The 27,268-nt window shown below is 59.0% G+C and overlaps 1 protein-coding gene across 1 annotated transcript in view; it reads right to left on the bottom strand.

Moving 5' to 3' along the window:
* Window positions 1-855: 855 nt before the first annotated feature.
* The window catches only part of SULT4A1 (sulfotransferase family 4A member 1), a 32,050-nt gene continuing 5,637 nt past the window's right edge, over window positions 856-27,268 (bottom strand). The window contains exons 2-7 of the mRNA XM_030855703.2: window positions 14,792-14,922; window positions 13,437-13,517; window positions 12,115-12,241; window positions 8,035-8,129; window positions 5,483-5,621; window positions 856-2,380 (exon numbers count right to left, since the gene is read on the bottom strand). Of these exons, the coding sequence (XP_030711563.1) occupies window positions 2,268-2,380; window positions 5,483-5,621; window positions 8,035-8,129; window positions 12,115-12,241; window positions 13,437-13,517; window positions 14,792-14,922 (686 nt within the window). The 3' untranslated portion in view covers window positions 856-2,267. The remainder of the gene's footprint in view (window positions 2,381-5,482; window positions 5,622-8,034; window positions 8,130-12,114; window positions 12,242-13,436; window positions 13,518-14,791; window positions 14,923-27,268) is intronic.

Here is a 27,268-nt window from a genome sequence, read left to right as displayed (position 1 = left end):
TCCCCACGAGAGCATGAACGCCATGCAGGCCGGGGCCCTCTGCCACTTCACTGCATCCCCAGTGCCTCTAGCAGGGCCCCGTGCAGCGCAGGTGCTCAAGTGTGTACTCAGTGAGTCCATAGGATGTGGTGAAACATCAACTAGGCAGGGCCAGAGTGGACATTCACTAAATAGCACCATGACTGTACGGCACTGCCCTGCTTCTTGATCCAAGGGCTCTGCTTTATTTTAGGTGATTTGTAAGTGATCTGGGAGCAGACCCCCTGGGACATAGCAGACTGGAATATTCCTTTAACTAACCTGGGGCCTGGGGGTCTAGGGTCATCCCAGGTACCAAAATAAATTCCGGGATTTCACCTGAGACCTAAAGGAACTCGTCCATTTGAAAATAAACATGACTTTTCAGAAAGCCGAAGCTTTATTCAGTACAATGTTCTGGACTTTCCTTCCACAAGGAATCGGTTAGACGGACTCTGGAATTCACAGGGGCGAAGTGCAATCAGCCGGGTTGGTCTCTATACCACCGTCCACCTTGTTGAAAGTGGGCCCTTCCAAGACAGAGACTGAGACCCCTGGACCCCCAGGTGCACCAAAACCTCTCCCATGCTTTTCTCCTTTCTCCCCCACCCTTCCTTTCACTTCAGCTTTTAAAAGATACCAAAGGCGAAGGGACAAACAGTGAGGGAAATTCAACCCTTGGAACGTTGAGCCTTGAGTGACCCAGCCCAACACGGGCCCAAGCCCCTCTGAGCCCCAGCGACGGAGGTCAGCGGGACTCACTCTCGTTGCCCTGAAGCGCTGAGGGGACCACACAGGGCCCCCGTCTCCACCTGTCAGCACAAGCTGGACACAAGGCATGGGACGTGTCTTTATTAAAGATGCAAGCAAGCACAGAAGTATCATGTGTGGAGCTCAGTAATATCCATACAGTACTAGAAATAGAAAAATAGAAAAGAAATTTCACAGAAAGCTGCCTCTCTCGCAGATACACAGAAAAGGTGCAGCTAAGCGCACCGCGAGACGCCGAGTACCACCTGCCCTACTGCAGCTGCTCTCCTTAGCCAGTAACAAAGCGCACGTCCACACTTTCCAAAGACACCATGCACAACAGACCCCTCGCGCGCGGTGGCGACCCCTCCGGCCACCACTCCGGGAACTTCCCAGCCAGACAGACAGCCGGGACGGCCCCGTCCCACCGCGGCGGCAGCGTGCGTACAAACTGGCCACTGGCCCTGCTCTCACTGGCTGCCCTTCCATCACTCCTCCGGGCTAACGTGGGCCAGTTAACGAAGCGAGTGGCGGGGCAGTAAAGACCGCACCTCCCCTCCCTCGGACACAGCACCGAAGGCGACATCGCCAGCCCCGTCTGGGTGAGACAGGGCGCTACGCTCGCACATTGGGTCTCTGGGGCGCAGAGTTGCAGGCCCAGGTGGAATAAATGGTATGTAAAGACCCAGTAGTTCTAGAATTTACCATCAATCATCCGTTTGCCAACATAAGCAGGTTTCTGCTTTGGGGAACGAAAGTAAGACTGCGGAACGAAAAGTCAGGTTCCGAGTGGACTCAGTGTCTCTGTGGCAGGCTCTCCAGTCACCGCATCGCGCGCCCGTCCCGCTGGGTCCTCTGCATCAGCCTCGGAGCCACTGGCCGGGGGTCGCTGGCAGGAGGGCATCCTCTCTGAAAACGCCCCAGTGAACAGTTCCTGCTGTATCCCGGGGCGACTACTGAGAACTGAACACCACCAGCAGAAACAAGGTCCCCCCAACACCCGACTCACCCTCAGTCCTCACCAGCGTCTCACAACCAGACAAGAACTGAATGGCTGTGCCTTACGGAAGAAAACTACAAAAATAAAGAGTCAACCCTGAGATCTTCCTACCATTCGGGTGTGGCTCGCTCCTGAGTCCCTCGGAAATGAACTTTTATTTGGTTTACTGACATTTATTTAGATTTCCAGTGAAAAGCTCTATAAAATACAATAAATAATGTGGGCTGTAAAAGGTAGACATTCTAGCTGCATATGTTACAGACAGGATACGTATGGTCCAGGTCATCAGAACCGCAATCTTTGTAATCAGACATGTAGACTTCAAATTCCAAAGGTGAGACAGCTGCTCTGGATCGGAAATAACCCCACTTCCTCCATTTCTCCGCCGTGTCTTACGCTGCTTCCAGAGTTTGTCCAGCGGGTAACAAATGAGTGCAAACGGGACTCTGAGCTATTAGTGTCTGGGTACTGTGAGCATGCAAGTTTGCTGTTGCTGTTATTATAAGTAAAAGTCGAACATGAGGTCACACTTTCCCATCTTCTGTTTATACACCAAATCAAACTTCTCGTTCATGGAGACAGTGAAGATGTCCTTCCACAGCCCGACTCTTCCTAGAACACAAACGAGCAGAATGTGCTGAATTCACTTGCTGTCAGGCCAGCTACCAAACCACAGGAAATGGATCTGGAAGGTTCCAGATCTATTCCCGGACCCCTCTGAACCTGGCCTATTGGGGCAGGATGGGCCATGTGGACTACAGACCAGCTGAACCCTCTTCCCTGAGTCTGGTCATCCCGACGCGCTTTCCGCCCAGCACCACAAGTGTGCAGAGCTGCGGGCCTTGCCCATCCACCACTGAATCCCCAGCCAGGCACAAAGCGGGTGGGTCACAACACCCCAGAGGACAGACAGTGTCTGTGGGACAGATCTGCGGCTCCGGGCACCACGTGGATCTGGGTCCTCGTGACACCACTACTCACTCACGGCTCAACAGCTCCACCAAGGCAGGATTTGCTTCTGGAGAATTTTAAAAGGAAAAAAAAAATCATCCAAAAAGGTAGAACATTTTATGGTGAGCAGGAAGCCTCCTGACCAGGTCAAGGGTGAAGATTTCAAGAAGCCTGCTCATGCATCGTCAGGGAGGAATTTAAAGGGAGAAAAAGTCGGAGCTCCCAACTCAACATCAAAAGGAGCCCCGGGCCCCCGGCCACTCCATCGCAGCCACAGCTCAGCGAGGCTTGGTCAGAAAATGAGACCTCCGGGCTTCCCTGGTGGCGCAGTGGTTGAGAGTCCGCCTGCCGGTGCAGGGGACGCGGGTTCGTGCCCCGGTCCGGGAGGATCCCGCATGCCGCGGAGCGGCTGGGCCTGTGAGCCATGGCCACTGAGCCTGCACGTCCGGAGCCTGTGCTCCGCAACGGGAGAGGCCACAACAGTGAGAGGTCCGCGTACCGCAAAAAAAAAAAAAAAGAAAAGAAAATGAGACCTCCTCCTGGCAGATGTGAGGGAGCCTGGAGAGTGCAGACTGAGGTGCAGGCACAGGCCTACCCATCCCTTTATGAAGGGAAGAGAGAGCTCAAAATGATGAAAACTGCTGAACCCACTTTCCTTAACTACAAAATCTTCAGTTGTTCTGGTCACATATGAATGGCGACTGTGAAGATGTCACAAGTGGGGGTCCCGCCCTCCCACCTACAGGAGCTGTGAACGCATCACCCGGAGAGCTGGGGCTGTGCTTTTATATAGCTGCCTCGGGGGACTGAAATGCCCATTTAGAATTCTATTCACCGTCAGCATCTCTGAGATCAGAGCTCTGACCGTCTCCAGCAAACATCCTTCGTTAGCTCTGTTATTAACAGTCGTCCTTGTCCTCGCAGGACCTCACATATGAAACTGCAACCCTGCAAATGCTGTGCTAACAGATCCAAAGTGGCAAGGATTTTCTCTTCGGTGATGAAAAATTATATGTCAGTGTTGGAGAGGAAAAAACTGTGCTTGCTACCCTCTCATGATACCTAAGGGACAAAACTAGAAGCTTCTAGACCAGTCACACCATAAATATATTTTTCCATGATTATTTTTCTCAGCTGAGGCAGCTGAGAGCTCATCAAAGGAGTCACCCACCTGGTTTAGGATTTGGAATCAAGACAGTGCAATTTATGCTGTGATATGAATCAAATCTAAGCAATGCAGCTGGCTACTCAAGCCCCTGCATTCTCACCAACGCAAGGAGGTCTTCTGAGCAAAGAGGCAATATGCTAAAAGAAAACAAAATCAAAGAACTGAAATAAAGCAAAACCAAGGTAAACGATGATAAAGCAAACACATCGGAAGGAGCATATGGGCACGCAGTATGTTCTCGACACTTCTTAACCACACAAATGAACCGAAAGGGGGATTCTGGAGAAGGTCACACCCAAGGATAACAAAACACAGTGAAAGCAAAATAAAAAAGAGCAAATAAATTTTAAATAATAAACATTTGTGACGATGCAGCCAGGAACGAAACGGCAGGGTGAGGCGGCTTGTTAGTGTCTTCTTGGAGAGCGGCCCACCTGCCTTTACAGGAAGGCGCTCGCCCCCTGACCTTCAGAACAGCCCCGGGAGCCAAGCGGGTTGGCAGCCCCGACCCGCCCTCCTTAGAGGAAGGACAAAAGGCCAGAGAAGCTCAAAGGCGCGGCCCGAGCTTGGCCAGGCCAGGCCGCAGCCCAGCTCTTCTCTCCGCTCCAGGCAGCTGCCTGCAGAGTCCGGCGTCGTTTCCGGGCCCTCCTCTCGGCACCGGCACCGGCACCGGCACCACCCGAGGGAGCTGGGAACCGGCCTCCGGTCCACAGCACCGAGTCAGGCGCGACTCTTGCTGAAGGGGTGCTCACAGGCCTGGGCCGGCACCCAGCAGTGCCGGGGAGTTTAATGCCCGAGCTCTCCACAGTCGAGCAGCCTCAAATACCACAAGCCCTGAGGGCACGGAGAGCAACCCAAGTGGGCCCGGGGAGGATTCCTGCCTGCAACACCTGCCTCACCTCGAACTGCTTCACGCGCAAGACACAGCTCTCGCACCAGGAGGGAGCGCCAGCCTCTGTGACGGCCGAGGCCTGCACCTCCAGCTCGCGCGCGCGCTCTCTCTCTCACGCACACACACCAAACACACACCACACACACACGCGTGCGCACGCGCGCACACCACACACCCCTCCCCCGACGGGGCTGCTCCTCCCAGGCTGCTAGTTCCCCGGGGGATGGAGGGAAACGGCCCTTCCGCACACGGACTCTCTGCACCCTCTTCCCTCGACTCCCACGGGCCAGCTGGAACTCAAGGAGGCCACGTGCACACGCTGCGCTTCTAAACATGACAGCCCCCAACCCATCCCCAGGGTCTGCCCTGTGGGGCATCTGGGAAGGCGCCCGCCTGAAACACCTCTTGCCCACAGAGCCTGAGACATCCCGGCAGCCACACCCGCAAACTCCGGCACCGTGTGCGGGGTGACAAGACCAACTCCAGCGGGGACCTCCAGGGAGCCTCAGCAACACTTCGTGGGTTACCTTCCTGCCCCTCGAAGAACACAGGGCTCCGGAGAAATGAGGCTCAGGGCAGCGGAACCCTGACATGGGGGGACTGTGGTCCAGAAAGCGCGAGGACACCGGCAGGAAGGGGGAGGAGGCCCCCGGGGCCCCAGGCAGAGGCAGAGAGAAGGAGGGTGGGACAGGCGGGCGCGTACCCCGGCCCACAGGCAGGGCCTCGGCGTTGCAGCACTGGTCCACCAGCTGGTGGCAGTGCTCGATCAGGGACTCCAGCTGGGCCTTGTCACACGACACCCCCAGGAACCGGGCCAGCTGCTCCACCATCGTCACCAGGTCCTGGAAGACAAGAGCAGAGCGCGGGAGCCTGTCGGAGGTGGCGCCTTTACAGAACACGACTTCGGGGACTGTATCCACAGCCTTACTTAGGCCTCAAGACAAGCCTGAAACCGGCCTCGTCTGGAAATAAAATCCGGGTTAAGAAACGGCCCAAGGGCACTCAGCTCTCAAGTGGCAGACCTGGGATTCAAAGCCAGGTCCCACGGAGGCAGACGTGAGGTCCTGATACAGCTGCGGTCATTCTAAGCAGCAGCAGGAAGGAAAAGCACTTCGGAGCTGCGCCAGGAGCAAGAGCAGCTCGCTCTCTCCCGCCCGCCCCGCCCCGCCCCGCCATCGGCTGGGATCTCGACTGGCACTCGGGAGAACTGGGAGACCCCGGGACCCCAGACAGGCCTCAGGGCCGGCCCACCCCACCGGACAGGCGGAGCTGGCTTGGTGTGAAGCAAGATTCAGCTCTACTTGACTCGCTGACATAAAGCCACCTCTGGGCCCCATCGCCGCACCATTCCTGAGAGCGGAGCATTACGGGCGCAGCCCAGCAGCCTCCGGAGGGGCCCCGCCCACCTGCTCGCTCTGGCCCACGTCCCTCTGGGCAGACACCCGGACCCGCACCCCGACCTGCAGGGCCTGACAGCCGGGACCACGCTGGCTTCCATGCTGTTCCTTCAGCCTGTCAGGCAGGTTCTTTCTTTAGTTTGCTGTGTCCGGTCTGGAATGTTCATCTCCAGGTGTCCACATGGGTCACTCCCTCACTTCTTTCAGGTCTCTGTCCCCATCAGTGCCGCTTTTCCTGACCTGCACCTAAACCTGCCACCACCCCTCCCCAGCACTTCCCTTTTCTGCTTTATTTTTCAGCATTTATCATCATCCAGTGCATTTCACTGTTTGTGTTTGTTGGGGGGGGGGCGGGAGGAAGAGGCAGGGAGGCTGTGAAAACGCAGGCCACAGTGACACCGACCTGGACCAGGGAAACGGGGGCAGAACTGGGGAGAAACAGTCAGATAAGAGAGACGTTTTGAAGGTAGAGCCAACAGGATTTGGAAAATGAAGGCCAGGTGTGAGAGAGGGAGAAGTCAAGGATGAGTCCAGACTTCTGCGTGAGCAGCGAGGACGGAGCCGCTGCCCTGGATGCAGACGGGTGAAACTGCGGAGGACCCGAGGGGACACCTCCGGAGTTTGGTTTGGAGACGTTAAGTCTGCGATCTGCACCACACACCCTGGCAGAAAGGTGCAGTGGGTGGACGGAGATGAGCCTGGAGAGGGTCCAAATCGGACCTGGGGGCCCGAGGCCCGCCTGAGGCCACCAGGGGAGGGAGTGTGGATGGCGGAGACCAGAGCTGAGGTCTGGGGGCAGAGGCAGGGCTGCTGCCATGGAGGAGTCAAGGGGAGCGTCCAGGGATGCGGGGACGCAGGACCAAGCATGACCGACTGCCTGTTGCCTGCTGCTAGGAGGGCGGGACCGTGGGACCCAGACACATGGGGGTCGTGGTGACCTTGACAGAGTAGCCTGGGGACTACTGCCTGGAGGCAGTGTGGCTGCCTGGAGGGGCTCAGGAGCAGAGACAAGTCTGAGGTCCCTCGGCAAAGAGGAGCTGAGGAAAGGGAAGGACGTTGCGGGGAGGAGGGCTGGGCTGGGGGAGGTTCGCACTGTCGCCCTGAGAAAGGAGGGGCATCAGCACTTCTGCGCGGGCAGCGGCAGGGTTCAGACCCGGCAGGGGGCAGCGGGGTTCCGCACGATGGTGCTGACGCCGAGGCGGGACGGGACGTGCCGGCCCCCCTTCCAGACCTCGCTTTCCCGAGGGCACAGGAGAGGTCCTGCCTCGCTGCCCCAGCACCACCGCCCAGCCTGGCACGTGCACTCAACCACCACCTAGTGCCCGCCACCCTCTGTGCCGGGCGCTCAGGAACTCGTCACAGGAATGGATTCACAGGTACACCCGCCGGGGTTCTCAGCACTTTGAGAATTGCCACCCTAAGGCAAACAGGCTGGGACAAGAAATTCGGACTCTGCCATCTCAGCCCTTTGCCCCAAGCTGGTCACCTACGGAGAGGGTGCTGGGTGGCAGCAGGGTGAGTCCGGCTATCACTCCACTGCCGTTGAAGCAGAAAAACAATAAATGGGCCTCTCGAAAGCACCGCATGCCACCAACCCAGAAGCTGTGCTTGGCCAGGGGCCAGGGCAGGGTAGAGGCCTGGGGGGCCAGCACCGGCTAGAGGCGAAACACTGGTCAGGGGGACCCTGGGCCCTCCTGGAACTCCTGAGTCCAGCTGTCACCCCTGATGCCCGGGGTCTTGGCGCTGCAGGCCCCGCCCACCCGCCCGCACTGGGGGCGGCGGCTGTGAGACTGAGGGCGGTGCCGGCAGCTGCCTCCCGTGGCGCTCACCCCCGTGGCACCACCGCTACGGCACTCACCCGGTGCATGTCTTCGTACTTGAGGAAAAGCACGTTCGAGTCCATACGGTGCTCCCAGAACTCCTGCACGTGCTCAAACCAGGAGCCGTAGCCCACTGTGGAGACAAGGGGACAGGTGACCAGTCACAGGGAGGGAGCGGGCATGTGTGAGGCGGCCTTGCTCCCCGCCTTCCCTGCCAGAAGGCTCCCCTCCTCTGCCCAGTAGCTATGTTTCAGGAAGCCCTGGGCTCCTCCAGCAGCCCCCCAGATGAGCCACGTGCCCTGGCCTCCTGCCCAAGCTCGGCCCCTGCCTCCCGGATGCCTAGAAGCCCCGACCCTTCCGTGGAAGTCTCTGTTCTCCGGGGGTACTGACGGTACCCGGCACCCACGAGTTCCTCTAACAAGGGGTGACCAGGAAGAGAATGACGCCCAGAGGAAGTGGGACACAGGACCCGTGAGTTTTGCTGTCGGGGCTAGGATGGGGTGCGGGAGGCTCCAGACAGAGCTGCGAATGGGGCTCGCCAGGCAAACGCGTCACAGCCAGAATCCTGGAACCAGGCAGAACCAGGAAGGCGCGGGGATGAAGGCGGGCAGCGGGCCCCGTCCTGGCACATGAGGTTGGGCCGGACGGGACGACAGGTCACACCCACACCCCAGCCCTCGCATTTCCCACGCTCCTTAGGGCCTTGGTGTGGGGTTGAGGTCACACAGGCAGAGACAGATCAGTGTGGCCCAGCTGCTTCACAACATTTTTCATAAAAACGATTGATTCTCACTGCCGATTCACACTGGTGTGCCCATCGCTGTGAGGACATCTCCCGAGGGGGCTTCCACGTTAATCAGAGGAAGGTCTCGGCTGAAGAACATGGGGGCCCCTGGGCCTGCTGGGCATCGGGAAGCAGGTCCGGCTGCATAACAGGGGCCAGTCAGGGGTGGTGGCCCTGCTGCCTGTGTCCTCACTCGCCCGAGCGCCCGTCCAGCTCGCAAGCACTGGGCCCTGCAGTGGAGCTCCCGGCCTGGCGGCAAAGCCCCAAGGAGACTGGCACGGCGACATGGAGTGACCGGCACTGGGAGGGAGGCCCCGCGGACACAGGCAGGCCTCGAAGGATCAGTGAGGGCTGGGCAGGCAGCGGAGGGGAAGAGGCAGCAGGGGAAACGGCGCACAGAGGCAAGGCCTGCAAATGGGCCTTAAAGACATAAGAAGTGGCCGCGGGGGCCCGCGGAGCGGGTCAGAAGCAGCTGGCAAGGTCAGAGGGCGGAGGGCAAAGGACAAGGGCTCGGGACAGAAGCAGCCGGCCCCTCATCTCCTCGCTGGCCGTGAGACCCGGCGGGCCCTGAGCCTTTCTGCCGCCCCCCCAGGGCTGCCGCGGCACGGAGAGCCCTGCGTACGGGAGGGCCTGCAGGGGCAGCGCCTGTGCGTCCTCCTCTCTGGTGGAAGGTTCCACGGGGTGGGACGGGCAAGGTGCCAGCGAGGGTCCTACTTGTAGCGCTGAGGCCCCTGGGTGGCAGGGCCGCTCCCGCCCCCGCACAGGCACACCTCAAGGTGCTGACAACCTCTCACACCTACACGCGTGACCAAGGCTGGGAAAACAGGGGTGACCCAACGCCTGGGTCCCAGGCAGCGCGACCCGACAACGTCAGCCTGCCATCCCGCCAGCAGGTGGCAGCACAGCAGCAGCCTGGGCCCCGCAGCCCCACGAGAGGTCCTGAGGGATGGAGGCGCAGGTCAGGGGTCGCTGAGGGGCGGGCCCTGGGGACCAGATCAGAGCAGAAGGCCCTCTTCGGGCCAACTAGGCGCCCCTCCAATACTTCATGTGGAACGAAGGGGGGGAGCTCTGGAAGGGGAGGGGTAAGGGGACGGAAATGAACCAACACAGGGCAGGCTTCAGCCAAAGGCCTTGCTGGGCGAATCCTGGCCCTCTCTGGGCCCCGGTGCTCCCACGGCAGAGTTCTAGCTGCGGGGCCCTGGACTCCAGGCCTGGCACATCCCCGCTCCGTGCACGCACAGGGCAGGACATAACAGCCAGGCCGGCCTTCCCGCTTTACAGGACAAGGGCGAGTCCAGAGAAGGAAGGGACCTGCGCAGCTCACGGACAGGCTGATGACCTCGGGGCCCCGAGCGGAGTCTCCCAAGTCTGGGCCCACAGCTGGCACGCAGACCAGGTGAGCCGCGCCCCGGGGCCGAGCAGTCCATTGGGCGTGGACACGGAGGTAAGAAAACGCCACTCCTTCCCAGAGAACACTCGCAGATAGACGGCCAGGGCTGCTGGGGACGGGGACGGGGGAGGCTGGACGGGCGGTGACTCGGGGACCGCGAGGACGTGAAGACAGGGTCGCTCGCACGGGGACAGGGGTGACAGGACAGTGGTCACACACAGGGACTCCTCCACCCTGCTCCTGTCCCCCAGGCACATGGCTCCAGGGCCCCCCAGCCCTGCAGTGCGCAGGTCACGACCCCCAACACAGGGCTCGGGCAGCGTGTCCTCGCCCTGTTAGCGAACAGCATCATTTCACTGCCCCTTCCGCACTTCATTCTTCAAGTTCTTCAGAACCTCGGACAGAGAAGGCAAGCCTCCTCGAGAGCCGGAATTGGGTGGGAGCAGAGAGTGAACAGGACTGGGGAGGATCAGTACATGGGCGCAGAGGCCTTGGCGGGACCACAGCCAGCGTGTGCAGCCTTGAACTTCAGTGCCGGGCAGTGCTGTGACCTTCACAGCGCGGAGAGGCCTGTACTAGACAACCTGTAACGGCTCTGGCCCAGGCAGGAGGCTTTCAGCCCTGCACCGCAGGGCAGTCTGCACTTGGGGGACACTGCTATCTACGACAGTGTCCCCATGCAAGTGACTGCTTCTGCAAAGGCAGGGATGCACAGTGGGCCTCAGAAATATGGCTTTGGGAACCACGGGAGTGGCTTGCTCCGAATGCCTGGCAGACCCCGAGGGGCCTGAGCCAGGCGGTGGGTGGGCTGGGGGGAAGGGAGGCTGGACAGAGGCCTTCAGCAGGCGCCAGGGGCCTTAGGGTACCGCGCTGGGGCCACCGACGCCTGTCCCCTCGCACCGCCCCCCCCCAGTCCCAGCTGAAGCAAAGACTCAAGGGCAGGGAAGAGAGGGCCTCCAGGCGGTGCGGGCGGCGCACCAAGGAGGACCTGGTCTTCAGCCAGGCTCGGGAGGCAGCTCCAGTCGGGCCACCCATTTAAATTTGGGGCGCTGTACTCCTGGACCGCCATTATGCACCCTACCCCACCCCGTCCCATGACCTCACCGCAGAACCCCTGACTGGGTTGGACAGCAAATGGACCGCGAGGCTGAGGGTTACTTGAGCGCATCTGTACACTCCTCGGGTGCAGAGGAGTCTGGGTGCCGGTTTAATCAACAGGTACGTAAGACCCCTTTCAAAACCCTCCTGGGCGCAAACTCTAAACAGAAGGTGCCCAGAGAAGCCAGGGTTGGCGATGGGGGAGCCACCTGGGGGGTGCGGGGAACAGAACCGTAGTGAGGAGCTGCCAGCCCCACTGCCAAGGGGACGGCTCCCTCCCTGGCCCACTGCCTGGCCCACTCCGCCCCGGGGAGGGGAGACGTGGAAGGGCCCCGGCTCGCTCGGCCCAGCTCGCCCCTCTCCCCTGGGAACAGGCATCCTGCCCAGAACACTGCCTTCCCCCTCCCCCAAAGTGCACCCCGCCTGTCACACGGGCCTGGGGCTGGGGGCCAAGCCTGACCCACAAGTCCAGCTAAAGGCCCACAGGGCTCTCACATGAAGCCACAGCCTCCACTCTGGCCTCAGGCACCGGTAACAGTGGTACCTGGGCCACTGTTTTCACTGCTCGGAATCTAGGCAGGAAGAGGGATGCTTCTAATCGGGAAACTTCTCAGAACCCCAAGGATGTGGCGAGAGAGAAGGGCTTCAGCGTTGGACACCCACTCTGTCTGGCACTAGCTCGACCTCGGACAAGCTTCCTGACAGCCCTCAGCCCCAGCTCCTCTGCCCGCCAGCGGGAAAGCAGGCCAAGCCCGCGGTTACTGTAGAACTGGGGGCACCGCGAAGGACACGCGGGTGCTCAGCGAGCAGTGAGCACCCCCGCTGTAACATCTCGCAGACACTTACACTTGTCGTTCATGAACCTCCGGCAGAACTCCTGGAATGTGCCTCGGTAGCTCATGGTCCGCAGGGAGCGGTGGAACTGGTAATAGGACACCACCAGGTCCTTGGGGTTCCGGGCCATGTATATGACCTGCAAGAGGGAGTGGCGGGGGGGACAGAGGGACGGACGAGGTCAGTCTGCGATCCTCCGTCCCAGGCAGGCCGCCCTGTGCAGGTTCCACGGACCTACAACCCACTCTTTTGACCCCGTTTCCAACAGCAAAGTCAGCCCCTCGTGCACCAAGGCCAAACGCTTTTTCTCTATCATTCCGTCTCAGCAGAGATGCACTCGTGTCCACGCAATAGCATCAGCTGGACAGCTACTTGAGTGTTTTAGTATATTTCTCTTCTCTAGCGCTCCTTTTTTTTTTAATCGAGGTATAGTTGCTGTACAATATTATATAAGTTACAGGTGCACAATATAGTGATTCACAACTTTTAAAGGTTATATTCATTCCATTTACAGTTATTATAAAATATTGGCTATACTCCCCAAGTTGTACAATATATCCTTGTAGCTTATTTTATACGTAATAGTTTGTATTTCTTAATGCCCTACCCCTATCCTGCCCCTCCCCGCTTCCCTCTCCCCACCGGTAACCACTAGTTTGTTCTCTGTATCTGTGAGTCTGCTGCTTTTTTATTATACTCACTAGTTTGTTGTATTTTTTTTAGATTCCACATAAAAGTGGTGTCAAACAGTATTTGTCTATCCCTGTCTGACTTAGCATAGTGCTCTCCAAGTCCATCCATGCTGCTGCAGATGGCAACATTTTGTTCTTTCTCATGGCTGAGTAATATTCCACTGTCTACATAACCCACACTTCTTTATCCATGCATCCGCTGATGAATGCTCAGGCTGCTTCCATGTCTCGGCTATTGTAAGCAGTGCTGCTGTGACACTGGGGTGTCTCTAGCGCTACTTTAAAATCAGCGGAAGACAGAAAACTTACAGCCCTGACCCTGGTGATGAGAATTATAGGCCTCATACGTCTAATGCAGTTGAGAAAAAAGGAAAAAAATCAGAGACAGTGAAAGCAGCCATGAGTCCTCAGGCCTTCAATGGGCAGAGGCTGGGCTCTGGCTGGTCGAGTTCAGCTGTGAGGAAAAGCGAAAGTGAGAGGCATGGATCAAGTGCTAGAGACATGGGGCCAAGGACAGCCTCTCCGGCGCTCTTAGCACACCGAGGTTGTCTGGGAACTTGGGCCTGTGACATACCACCGTTTGGACTGGCACATGGGCCGCTGGTTCCGGGAGCAGCGGGGAGCGGTGGGGCGCGGAGTTACCTTGGAGTCGCCGCTGTGGAGGTCTGAGGGCAGGAAGCGGTAAGGGAGGTGGCTTTTGATGAGGCGGGGGGACGTCAGCTCCTGCAGCAGGGCAGAGGGGAGGTGCTCAGAGGACACGCGCCCTTTCTCTGGGGCCCAGGCGGACAGGGCCACAGAGAGTCAGGACCGGCACCACCTGCACCCCGAACAACCTTCTCACCTGAGACAGGACCCCCCAGCCCTGCCCAGGCTGGACCCTGGGGGCAGACACGGGCCGACGCGGTCCCCGTCCTCGGCCCCCGTGGCCTGAGTCACAGTGTATCGTCAGGGGTCTGCTCAGAGGACGTGGGCCGCGATGGCAGCCCGGAGCGGTCGCAGAGAGGGGGCCCCGCAGTCAGCCTCAGCGCAGAACTCCTGCGGCTCCTGGACCGGACCGGTCCCTCCCTCGGCCAGCGCTCCGCTCCCAGGCCGTGACTCAGACGTGCCCCCCGCTCCCCGAGAGGCCCGGTCCCGTCCCACTTTGCTCCCGTCTGGCGTGGTCACCCTTCAACCACTAGGACTCTCGGTTTTCCTGTCCTGGGGGCTCCCTCACTGGGATCTCAGCTCTGTGAGGGCTGTGACATCACGGTCAGTTCAGTCCTCGGCGGGACCCCAAAGCCAAGAGCAGGGCAGCCCGCGGCAGGGGCCCACGCAGCTCTACTGGAAGGCTCAGCGCTGGGTCAACACGGGCTGCAGCACCGTGGCGGGCACAGGGGCGGGAGGGGCTGGACGCAGGTGGGCCAACGCTGGAGGCTGGGGTGCAGAGACCGGCTTATGCGGGACAACGACCCGGTGGTGGGGGGCATTCTCAGAGCTTATTTCAGGCTGCTCGTCTAGTGGGAGAAGGGACAGGCGGGCCACGCAGGAAATGAGGCCTGAACGAAGAGGTGGCAGAGGGGAGGATGGAGAGAAAAAACTCCAGATCTGTCTGAGGAGTAGAAAGGATGGGACTTGGGAATATGTTTTTTTCACTCCTGACACCAAATGTTCGATGCAAACACACCCCACCCAGCCCCCTCAACAGATGGGATGAGCCACAGCGGGAGGCCCCTCACCCCGACACTCCCCCCCATCTCCCCTACTCCTGGCATCTGCCTCCTTTCCCCCTCCAAGCCACCCACGTCACCCACTGGTTCAGTTCCAGGGTCACTGCCACCGGCTCAGGCCCATCAGTCTTCCCCCCTCCCACCAGCTACCTGGGGGTCCCGGGAGCTCACTGCTCTCCCTCCGCCCACAAGGCCCCCAGGAACCCCTCAGGAGCACCCGTCACTCAGGGTGCAACCGTGGAAAGGCCCCAAGTGGGCCGTGTGGGCTGCTGCCACCCGCCCAGGGCCCACCTTGATAATGTCCAGGCCCGGCTGCGGGTACTCCAGGACCGGGAGCTGCTCGTCGATGTTCATCAAGCCGATCTCATCAGGGTCGGCCCCCTGGCTCACCAAATAGACCACCTCCTGCAGCAGGCTGGTGCCTGGAGGGAGAGAAGCCCAGTGAGGGGCGCCCAGAGGAAGCCCAAGGGCCAGCCCCACTCTTGGGTCAGCACCTGCCACCCAGAAAAAGGGCTGAAGGGCCGCAGAGCTGGGGGGCGTGCAGCGTCCCAGGAATGCCTCGAGTCTAGTGGAAGAACACCGGCCTAGGCGTGAGACCTTGGCCTGAACGCCACCTCTCGGGGTGACCGCGGGTGAGCCAGGTTTTCTGAGCTCCTGTTTTCTTGGCACTAAACGCAGGCAGGAGATTTCTCAAGGCTGTTGTGAGGAGTGAACAGGACACACAGTACCTGCCTCCCCAGGGCTCGAGGACTGTCATGAACGGACGATTCTCAGTCCTGGGTTTCCAGAAGCTGAATTTTCGTTTACCCAGGAGTGATGAAGGTCCAGGGGAATGACTCGCCAGCCAATAATGATTTACAATGAAAACTATGTCTACTGGTACCTGCTAAAGTGAAACACAGCTATGCCCTGTGACCGGAGAAATGTACAAGACAACACCGACAGACACGTACCGGAACGACCCTGCAGCGTTACTCAGAAGAGCAAACCTCGGAAACATCGGTCAGCAGCAGAATGAATAAGCCAGGATACTCAGACAACGGGACACTAGGCAGCAGTGGAAGCCAGACAGCAAAGGGCGTCTGCTGTGTGATTCTGCACGTCCCCATTCCTGTGGGTTCCGGAATGGGGAAGTACGATGCAGTGACAGGTGAGGACAGTGCTTCTCCGGGGGAAGCTTATCGACTCAAAGAGGACATGAAGGAGTTTCTGGGGTGCCGGGATGGCTCTTTGCCTTGGTCTGGTGGCAGTTACATGGAAGTATGCACACACAAGGTATAATTCAATTCAAAGGAAACACCACCTGTCTGCCCAGCACTGTGGTCAGCAGAACCTGCTCCCCAAGAAAGATGGAGGGGGCCCAGCCAGCATGGAGATGGGACAACTCAGCCCAGGGACACCCTAGACCCTCAAAGACGGAGAGAGGCCCTCCAGGGAACAGGTGCACTCGTGTGTGTCAAGGGCGCCTCCCCCGCTCGTGGGGCCGCAGCTGCAGCCCTGCCTGCCAACTCCTTCCTCTCAGACCACCCCACGGGCTGTCCCAGCAACGCGGCTTGGACAGGTCCCCCATCCAGACTCGAGGACAGCCCTTCTGTGCCTTATGAACAGCGAATTTCAGATTCAGGGTGGATGGCTCCCAGCCTAGACCCTTCTGCAGCTTCCCAGTGTCCATACACTGGAGTCCGGTGGTCCCTTCACCTGTACTCTGCACCAGCCCCCTGGGGTGCGGGTTCCCCTCCCCCGGAGGCTCCCTGCTGGCCCTCACCCTGCAGCCCGTGCACAGTGGCTTCAAGTCGTCTCCTCCAGCAAGCTGGCCTTCCCGGACCCCCACGTCCCCCATTACTCATCCTCGCCCGGCGCGAATTGCTTACGACGCTCCCAATTACCACACCGACTGCAAGGCCTCACTCCAGAGGCGACAGCGCCGTCTCCCCGCCAACACCCCCGGGGCCCAGCACACAGGACACGGCAGGCAAACCCAACATCTCAGCATCTGTGCAGGAAGGAAAAGCAGGGGCCTGGGTCAGGACACGCAGTGGGCCGACCCCACAAGGGCAGAACCCCAGCAGCACCCTGGGGTGGCAGGAAGGGAGCCTGGGGAGAAAGGCAGCTCTCTGTGCTCCCCCAGCCCTTGCGCGGCCCCACTCCGTCCAGGCTTTCAGCTCCACTCTGGGACCGCGGCCAGCCAGGGCCTGCCCGGTCATCACCCCATCTGACCCCCCAGAAGAGACACGCTGGCCAGGTCCTCCTCCCCAACCACCCTGGTCCCTTCGCTTCGGGGGAATCGGTCTCTGCTGCTGATTCCTCATCTCCCCCCGCCCCCTGAAAGCGCTGCCCCCTCGTCTCCCAGCTGCACACACTCCCCTGGGGCCTCCAGCAGCCCCACCCCGAAGGCCAGCTCCACGCTGACCCCCGCACGCACCGACCCACATGGAACCTGCCGCCCAGCTCCCCGCCGGACCAGGTGCCCTGCCTCCTGCCCCCCCAAAGCCCGCCTCGCCCACCTACCATCAAGGTGAGCGCAGAGCCAACCCTTCCATCGGGGGCGCTGCTGGAGGCCCCGCAGCCCTCTGCCCTGCTCAGCCTCCTTTCAGTCCAACAAAAGCGGCCAGGACCACCCGACCATCCCCACAGGGACTTCCGAGGGCTCCCCGCCCCTCTCAGGACCCCGCAGCTCCGAGGACCCTCCGAGGAGCAGAGCAAGGTCTTCAACCTGGCCTGCGGGCCTGCCGGCCACACTCCACGCCCCATGCCCGGCACCTCTCTCCCCGCCTATCTTCCTTTCCCGAGCTCCTACCGGCCTCCTGGCTGGTCCCGTGCCCGGAGCCCTTTCCTCACTCCCTCAGGTCCTTCAGGTGTGAGCGCTCCCCTGACCAGCCACATGACGAGCACCCTTCGCCCTGCCCCGGTCCCCACTGCAGCGACAGTCCGGGAACAGCCTGCACGGTCCTCTGCACGGTCCTCTGCGCGCTCCCACCCCGCCGCCCTCCACAGGGCACGAGCACGGTCCTCTGCGCACTCCCACCCCGCCGCCCTCCACAGGGCACGAGCGGTTTTGTCTGGCTCTTTGCCGGGACAGCCAGCACATGGCCAGGCTCAGTTCACATTTTCTGAATGCACGAACAAACCCTGGGTTTGTTCAACGGGATATGTCGATCAAGGAAGACTCCTTGAGGAGACAGCTTTGCAGCAAAGGCCCTGAAGGAAGAAAGTGTTGTGGCGGCTCTTCAATCAGAAAGAACTTCTGTCCATCAACCACAGGACCCTCACACCAACCTAAGAGGTGGGGACCACCACCCCCATTTACAGATGAGGCTCCTGCGGCCTAACTGTACCCAAGGCTACAGAGCCTGCCCGCTCCTGCTGGTGAGGCCCGTCCACCCGGCAGCTCAGGGCAGCTGCACTGGGCGGGTCCGTGCTCTTAGAAATACGACTGTGCGAAGAGTTTCCACCAAAATAGGCCTCTCCCAGGGAGGTCTTCGGGACGCCCGCCCCTGCAGCCCCTGCAGGTAATGACCCAGACACACCTCGTTAGTATGTCTTACATCAATATCGACATGCCAGTTCCACAAGCCCCATCCACGCCTCCATTAAATATCAGCATCGGAAGACCAGCCTCGTTAGAGCCCACAGGAGGCGCCCTACCTGCGAGGCTGCACACGGCAGAGGGAGGGTTTACAAGCACCCCCGCATGAACAAGGAAGCTCAGAGATCAGGTTCCAGTGCAAGGTCACAGAGCCGGAAAGGGGAGCGCTACCCCGGAAGGGGAGCCCACATCCCCACCTCCCTACGCGGCCTCCCCAGCACCCCCAGGGAAGGGGGGACGGGTGGAGGGTCCTGTGCGAGGCCGTCGCGTTGCTGCAGCAGGACGCTGGGGGGCCTCCCCTCCCGCAGGTGCGTGCGGGCGAAGCGGGGCCTCAGCCCCCACCCCACCATCCCCCTGCGTTCGAAGCCCCTGGGGAGAGGCGCCCGGGAGGCCAGCCCGCCGCCCAGCAAGTCCGAGGTGAGGCGGGGCACAGCCAGGCTTTCAACCCGGGAACACACAGGGCTGCCGGGTGGGTGGGACCGCCTGGCAGGGAGTAACACAGGCCACACGCTTTCCAGCAGCTCGTTTTCAACTCAACAGACGTGACGCAATCCTTCACGGACCTGCTTCTGCTGACAGCAGTGAAATCACTCCCGGTGGCACCTCAGCGTCGGCAGTGACTCTGACACCAGCCCTCTGAGGCCAAGACCCGTAGAAAACCACCGGGGTTCCGGGCGGAACTCCCCCGGGATCCAAAGTCCAGTCCGACCTGCCACAAGGCTGGGGTGGAGCCCATCAAAATTCCCACCAGAACTCTGGGGACGGGGACGCCAGCACTCTAGGGTCAGAACCAATCAGAACTGAGCCCCCGACCACCAGGATCCCGGGGCTGGAACCCTTTGAAATTCTTTTTATTATTATTATTATTTATTTTCAGCTGTGTTGGGTCTCGTTGCGGTGCGCGGGCTTCTCATTGCGGCGACTTCTCTTGTTGCGGAGCATAGGCTCTAGAGCGCAGGCTCAGTAGTTGTGTTGCACAGGCTTAGTTGCTCCACAGCATGTGGGATCTTCCCAGACCAGGGCTTGAACCCGTGTCCCATGCATTGGGAGGCGGACTCTTAACCACTGGTCACCAGGAAAGTCCTGGAATTCTTTTATTTTCACTTTTATTATTTACCAAAGTCACACATGTACCTAGTTTAAAAGTCAAAAGACTCAGGACAGAAAATCCAGGTCCCCTCCCCACCCCACTCCCACGTCCAGAGCAAACCCTTGCTGATTCTTCTCTTACCCTCAGGTTTCTGACGGGCTTACATCATTGCTTCACAATCTGTGTGTTTTCATGGGCTACTGATTTCTGACTGAGCAAGACGACGACCCAGCCACGTTCCCTCCTGCAGGCTTCCCTCCCCGACACGGTCCCGGGACAATTTTCAGCCTAATTCAAAGTACACCGTGTAGTGACTACACTGCCTCTTTGCACAAGATTTTGTGTTTCCTTCGCTTGCTTGTTAGTGTTCTATGGACCTATTAAGAATTCCTTCTCCAGCTCTGTGGCAAACCCTCTCCGTACGGCCAAACGCAGGAGGTGTGCTCTAATCCCATTTATCTCTTGGGGTGGTGCCCCTGCCCCTCAGCGCCCCACGACTGTCTTCCTGCAATCTCCCTCGGGCTGGATGGACTGCGTCCTTGACCCGTGTGCCCCTCGCTGGTGTCCATGCACACGGTGGCAGAGTCCACCCCGAGCTGCCTCCTGACTGTGACAACTGTGTGGGACGGTATGTGACTACAAGTGCCTGTTTCTACCTCGCCCGGGACCGGCAGTTGGGCTGGGTATGGAATTCCAGGCTGGGGACCACATCCCTTCAGAACCCTGAACGCACTGTTCCCGTCGTCCAGCTGCCCATGCTGCGTCGAGAACTCTGAGGTCCTCCGTTCCTAGTCCTTTGAACGTGGCCGTTCTTCCGGAAGCTTTGCAATCTTCTCTGTATCTCAGGTTTGAAATTTCACAGCTAAGTGCTGCAGCAGGGTCTCTTACTCAATCACGGTGCCTGGGGGCACATTCAGACACAAGGGGAGTCTTTAACTCCCTCCTGGAGTTCTGGAAATCCTGGTTTCAGTCACTTTCTCTCTCCCATTCTCCCTGTTCTCTCCTTCTGCAGCTCAGATCTTCCACTTTTTCTTCTCTTTTTGCTCCCATTTGTCATCAATTTGTAAAAATTTTTGCTCTACTTCCTGGGATATTTCCTCTGCTTGACCACCCAAACCTCACAACTGAGTTCTTAAAATTTCAACTACAATACCTGTCTTCACTCTCTGACGACATTACAGAGTTAGGAGTGCAGGTGGTAGGACTTCCCTGGCGGCGCAGTGGTTAAGAATCCACCTGCCAATGAAGGGGACACGGGTTCGATCCCTGGTCTGGAAAGATCCCACATGCCATGGAGCAACTAAGCCCATGAGCCACAACTACTGAGCCTGCGCTCTAGAGCCCACAAGCCACAACTACTGAGCCCATGTGCCACAACTACTGAAACTCACACGCCTAGAGCCCACGCTCCACAACAAGAGAAGCCAACGCAATGAGAAGCCCGCGCACCACAATGAAGAGTAGCCCCCGCTCGCAACTAGAGAAAGCCCGCGTGCAGCAACGAAGACCCAACGCACCAAATTAATTAATTAATTTTTTAAAAAAATCAATCATAGTCCTACATACTAGGGATTTGCAACTAGAAGCAGAATTTAAAATAAAAAAAAAACAAAGGAGTGCGGGTGGTGTTTTGTTTTTCAGGTTTTCTTCTGCTCTGTACATTGTCTTTGATTCCGCCAAGCTCCTTTTGCTGCTTTTTGTTTTGTTCGGTTTTTGCAGGTCTCTGTCCTTCACGTTGGAGACGTTAAGATCTGAAGACCTTGAGTCCATCCACAGGTTAAGAACGAGCCACCGGACGCAGCCATCTGCGTCCAGGCTTGTCCAGGACAAGGCTTGTTGACTGCAGGGCTTCATGTGTCTGTAAACACAGCCCAGCCTGGGTGCCCTCACAGCTGAGATGGGAGATGCCCACACGCAAGTATTTGTAAGTCTTTTCTTTGGGGTCAGTTTCTCCAGAGAAGATGCCTCCACTCTCTGTCCTGGGGGACCACAGGCATCCCAGAAGCCAAGGAGGGGAGGGCGCTGGGAACCTCCCTTTCAAGCATGTAGCTTTCATTCGACCCCCATTTCCAATTCAGCACTGTACCCCAGCCTGTAGCTCTGCATGGCATCCCCAAGCCCACAGCTTCTCTGGATCAACTTCCCCCAAAGAAACCCGTCTTTGTAACAGCTGCCTGCTCTCAGCCTCCGCGTATCACGGCGGCCACCCTGAGGGGCATGATTCCTGGGGCCCTGCAGCGAAGGGGTTCACGTGCTGGCTGCGCTGCCCTCTGCTGGCATTAGGTTCTCTACCTGCTAAGTCAGCTAACACTGAGCCACCACATCTGAGCTTCCAAACAGTCACCACCTCTCCTTCTCCCTGGGAGGAGGGCCTCAGAGCTTCCTACTCCTCGAGCGTCACGTAGTGAGGTTTGAAGAGGAAGCGGCGATGAGCAGGCGTGCTCAAGTCTGCCCCACGGGCACTCTGCAGGCACCGGACGTCAAGGTGTCACAGCTGGGGTCAGTCCAGCTCCCTCAGAAACAGCAACAGCTGCGCACCTGAAGCTGCAGCCCACGGAGCTGCCAAACCAGCCGGGCCTGGGGTCCTGCAGGCCCCTCACCAGGGGTGGGATGTGCTAACCCAGCAGACACTGAGAAGGCCTCCAGGACACGCCCCTTGGAAAGGAAGGAGCAAAGGGAGCTGCTCTCCTTGAGCACCTCACAGGGGCTGTCTCAGCTCCCGAGACAATCCTGACACTCAGGGGACACGGAGCCCAACAAGGACGGGCACAGCTCCCGTCTCAGGCTGCAGTGGACGGGAACCGGGACAAGAGGCCCAGGCTGGCTCACACGAGGCGCCCTGCAGGCCCCCAGGGACAGCTGAGGACAGTGCTCAGCGTGCCAGGCGCTGTGCCAGGAGCTCACACGGCCCCTCCCCATCTGAGCCACACAGGCCGCTCAGCGGCCTCTGCCGCCACATCTCACACACGACAAAGCAGACTTGGAAGCGAACTGCCTGGGGCCACAGACGCGAGTGGGCTGTGAACCCAGGACCCAGAACAGTCTGACTCCAGAACCAGAGTGCTTCGACACACCACACCACACCACATGCACGCACGCACACACACACGCCACGCCCATGTGCCCCCCACACACATACACACAGACACCACACGCACGCAGCACAGACACCACACCCATATACCATACACACCCCACACACACGCACACACACCCCCCCCACACATATACACACACACCACACACGGCTCACACAGCAAGTGGGCAGCAAAGCCAAGGCCACAAGCCACACGTTCTCATTTCCAGGCTGAAGCTCTAACCGCAGACCCCACCACTTCCCAGCTGCGGATGGAGCAAGGGTGAGACAGAGGGAGGCGGGGCTGCACCCTGGAAAGTGAGCCTGGCCTGTGCTCTGTGCCCTGCTGGACACAGAGGGGAAACAGACTTGTCTACTGGGTGTGACTGTCCCTCCTGTGGGGCGATGCCAGATGCTGTGACACAGCTGGACTGACGGCGAGGCTGCCCATCCCCAGACAGCCCTGGCTGCCACAGTCCCTGCTGCTGACGCCTGGCATCTGGGGCCCACATTCCCAGCCGCGCTCTGCAGCGACTGGGGGGGCCTGACGAAGCCACCAGGCTCCAGCCTTCAATTTCCTTAGGGTGAAATTCTCCCGGGCCTTGAGCTCTCGGGTTCCTGGGTTCAGAGATGCGGACACACACTCAGGACCCCGCACACAGCCCCCTACCGAGAGGCTGCTGATCCCTCAGGCAGAGCGGGCGGCTCCCCCAGGAGGGAGAGGCCCCACCTCCAGGAGGGTCTGGGAAAGTCTGGGAAGGCTCTTCTTAAACAGCAGCCTTCGACCTGGGACCCAAAGGACAGGAGCACGGACCAGCGAGATGCAGCGCATCAGGGAGGGGCTGGGGGTACAGCGGTAGGAGCCCCAGTTCTCCACCCTGCCCCACCCACACTGTCTCCCTGAGACTTCACAGCCCCTCCCAGAAGAGGGTCCCCATGATCGCGGGCACAGCAGGGACTGGCTGTAGCCAGGGAGGCGAAGGCACAGAGCTTTGCATGCTCCCACTTGCTCTTCTGTGCTTCTAGCATTGCGAAGGGAAGGACACTCCCAGCCTAGCCTCCTGGTCCAGGGACACCTGATGAGAACCGCCCAGCCGCGACCAGGCTGCTGCAGGGCCCCCAGGCAGCCCGCAGATGCACGGGCTGGGATCAGGACAGCGGACCCTGGGCTACAGTAATAACCCCTGTCTTTAGGCGCTGAGTCTGGGCGGTCTCTTACACAGCCACAGGCAGAAAATGCTCCGGGTGGAGCCGGAATGAAAGAGAAGAAATGAAATTAAGGGCTAGCAGCGTATCAGGCTTTCCACGCCCATCATCACGCCCGGTCCTCCCAGCAGCCCAGAGAGACACCACCCCATCTGAAAAGGAGCACACCGAGACTCAGGAAGGCTGAGCGCCTTGCCCCAAATCGGATTCAGGCCTAGGTCATTACAACGCCTCCTCCAGCGGACCCTGTCAGCGCCCACCATCCCACCTCGGCGCCCTGGAGCGCGGTGGGCAGACCCCACACAAGGAGCTCCTGCACCCGCTCTCCCTGGGCCCCAAGCACCCTCCACTGCTGGGAAGCGGGAGCTGACGGATGAGGCCCGGCCCCCACCTCTTGAGGGAGACCCCCGTGCTGTGCCCACCCGTCTCCCGAGGGTACCGCTCCTGGCTTCCTCTTTGCCGCACCTCCTGAGACCACCTCCCACCTCACTCCTCCACGCCGAGCCTCGCTTCCAGGTCTCCAGGCCCCAGGCTCACGCCCTCCTCGTGCGGGGCCTCGCCCCTCCCATGGGGGAGGCAAGACCACGTGGGCACGAGCTTCAAGAGGCCACATCTGAAATCCCGGCTCGGCCGCTTCCTGAGGCCTGGACCCCAGGAAGACTCAGCCCGTCCCAGCAGGTCTACCCACCACACCCCAGGGGAGGACCGCCCACGGATCAAACGCCAGGACCCACGTGCTGGGGCCCCGGAGCCAGCCCCCGGGGGCTCTGCCCCCAGGACCCGGGCCCGTTTCTCCTCGGGCCTCAGTTCCTCACCTGATAAGGGACATCTCTGGCCGTGAGGCTCTGAGGATGACAGGACACCCCCCCCCGCCCCCGTTCCCGGCACAGAGACGGGCCGCGCTCTCAGCTCCCAGTCTGCCTGAGGCTTGAGAAGGATCAATGCAGACTCGAGCATCTGTGCCATCACCCCACCCACGGCCTGCCGCTGGTGGGAGTGGGGGCCCAGGAGACCCTGGCTCATCCCAGGCTGAGCTGAGCCTCATGAGAGCCACCTGGAAGCCCAAGCCTCTCTGGCTCTCCAGCCCCTCTGGGAATGACTTGTGTAGCTTCCGGAAACCCCAGGAAGTCTGCAAAGCATGTTTTGGGGGGGCTTCTGCCTCCTGACAGCCCCTGCACTTGCCCTAACGTGCTCCAGAAGCCCCAGCTGGATCCCCACCCCCTGCTAACAGCAGAGCATCACTCTGTCCAGACCCTGTCCGACCCCCCAGAAGCTGCAGACATGCCCACCGCCTCACCTGACCATCAGGACAGCGGGAAGCAGTGCCGCCCCAGCCAGGGTGCAGAGAGCTGGGAGGAGCGCGGCCCAACACTAACCGGCAACGGCCAGACAAGCTGCCAGGCCCCACCCGACTCAAGTCCGTCAGAGAGCTGAAGCTGCGGGGCAGCCAAGAGGCTGGAACCCCAGGAGGACGGGCCAGGGGGAGGAGAGGCCAGGCGCCACGCACGCAGGAAAGAAGAATCCAGCTGGAATTTCCCCAAGGTGCAAAGGCTGACGGCGGGCTTGCAGAGCAAGAGACACAAGGGGAGAGCTGGGACCAAGCAGACGCTCTTCTGCAGACCTACTAGGTGCTCGTGAGAAGGACAAGGGGTGGCAGGGTGGAGACAGCGTTCCTCAACATCATGGCTGCAGGAAAAGGAAAGAAACCTGCTGGGACTCTTCTCCTCTATGGGAAGAACGCATTAAGCCACTGGGGGAGGGGCAGCAAAACCTGTTACCCCCCAGGGCGCTGGTGAAGACCCAACACGCTGGAGACTGGGTGAAAGGAAAGAACTCTGCCCCTGCGGGAGAGGTAGGAACTTGCCCCTGGGCTCTGAGACCCCCAAATGCTGAAAGAGGAACAGGAAACTCTTTCCTGCGCAAGACCCACCATCAAGGCAGAGCTGGCTGCCACTAAGGGCGTCACTGAGAAAGCCCTACCAAGACCCAGGAACCCAGGGCCTGCCTAAGGCTGCAGCTGGACCAGGTGACAGAGGACCTCCCCTCTCAGCCAGCAGCAGAGCAACCAGAAACAGCAGTCCACCCCTGAGGTAGGGGACAGGGTGTGGGGAGAAACGCCTCTGAGACTCAGACCAAAAGCTGAGGGTAGGGCAGAAACACTGAGGAAAGACCCTCTGGAAACTCAGCTTCCCACGCGAAGCACAAGGTGATGCTATAGGAATTAAAACCAGTCGTCACTCAAGTGCCCAGAGGGACAACAGAATCCAAACACAGCCCTCCTCCTACCAGACTGACTCACCACCTACACTAATGGCAAGAAAAGCCAGGCCCATTTCCAAGTATAAATACAACTGACTCCAATCTCTAATGTGGGCACACTGTGTCCAGCATTCAATCAAAAAGTACTACACATTAAGAAAAGGAAAAAAAAATTATATATATATATATACACACACACACACACACACACATATATATCCCAGTCAAGAAACAAAACAATCAACAGAATCAGACTTTAAAATTAATCTGATTAAAATGTTAAAGGATTTCATGGAGAAGATGGACAAAATGCATAAACAGATGAATATTTCAGCAGAGAGATGGAAGCTACCAAAACAATGAGATACTAGAGGAAAAATAAAAACACAGTAACAGAAATACAGAATGCTTTCAGTGAGCTCATCAGTAGACCTGACACAGTGGAAGAAGCAGTTAACACATTACTGACTGGGGGATTTTTGCAGAAACTAATGTCTGTGGCCATAATACACCTCTGGTCAAAAATGTGTTGAGCTGAAGATTGGTCAACAGAAATTACCCAAGCTGAAACACAAGGAGAAAAGAAGGGTGAAAAAATAGAATATACAAGAGCTATAGGATAGTATCAAACAATCTAACACATGTGTAATTGGAATCCCAAAAGAAGAGAAGACAGAAGAAATATTCGTAGGGATAATGGCTGAGAATTCATCCAAAAGTAGGAAAGGCATCAAACCATAGATCCAAGAAGCTCAGAGAACCCCAAGCAGAATAAGCATCCCCCTCCCTGAAAAAATACATACCTAGACACATAATATTCAAGTGCTGAAAATCAAAGATAAAGAGAAAATCTTGAAGGCAACCAGGGGATAAAAAGGGCCATTCCAAAAGGAACAAAGAATCACAGCTGACTTTTCAACAGAAGCGATGCAAGCCAGGAGACAATGGAGTGGCAGCTCTAAAGTGCTGAAAGATAGGAGGGAGGCACGGGAGGATGTTCAGTCCCACAATGAACAGATGAGAGGAGCTGGAAAATGGGAAGTCCTCATCAGGTAATCAGAGGGAAGGAAAAGGAGAGGAAGAGAGGGGAGCGGAAGAGCACACCAGACAGAGGGAGAAAGACTGGAGGGAAGAAGGAAGCAGGCGTGTTCAGACAGTCCTATGTGGCTGGGGAGAAAGGGGGCAGAACAGGTGAAATCAGACCACAGGACGATGGGCTACAGAGTGGAGTTTACCGTTGACTGAAGGCAATGGGGGGGGGGGGCAGTGAAGAGGTGTAACGAGGGACTGCCCGAGGTCAGGTTTGTGTTTCTAAGAGGTCACCTCCGCTGCAGAGTGAAAGGTGAACCAAGGGGGGAGGCCATGCAATAGTCCAGGTCAGACAGGAAGGGTCCCATGACTGTCTCGAGGGCTGAGGGCGCAGACGGACCTGAGACCTTTTACTGGGTGCAGGAGCCACAGAAGCAAGTAACAAAGTGCACGTGGGGGCGGAGGGTGGGGGAGTGCGGAGAAGCCGTCACTGTCTGGGGGAATGAGAAATGAGAAGCCCGG

This window comes from Globicephala melas, chromosome 10 (assembly GCF_963455315.2).
Source record: "Globicephala melas chromosome 10, mGloMel1.2, whole genome shotgun sequence".
NCBI classification, from domain to species: domain Eukaryota; kingdom Metazoa; phylum Chordata; class Mammalia; order Artiodactyla; family Delphinidae; genus Globicephala; species Globicephala melas.
The sequence above is the reverse complement of the archived record's forward strand: the minus strand, read 5'-3'. Positions and strand labels throughout refer to the sequence as shown.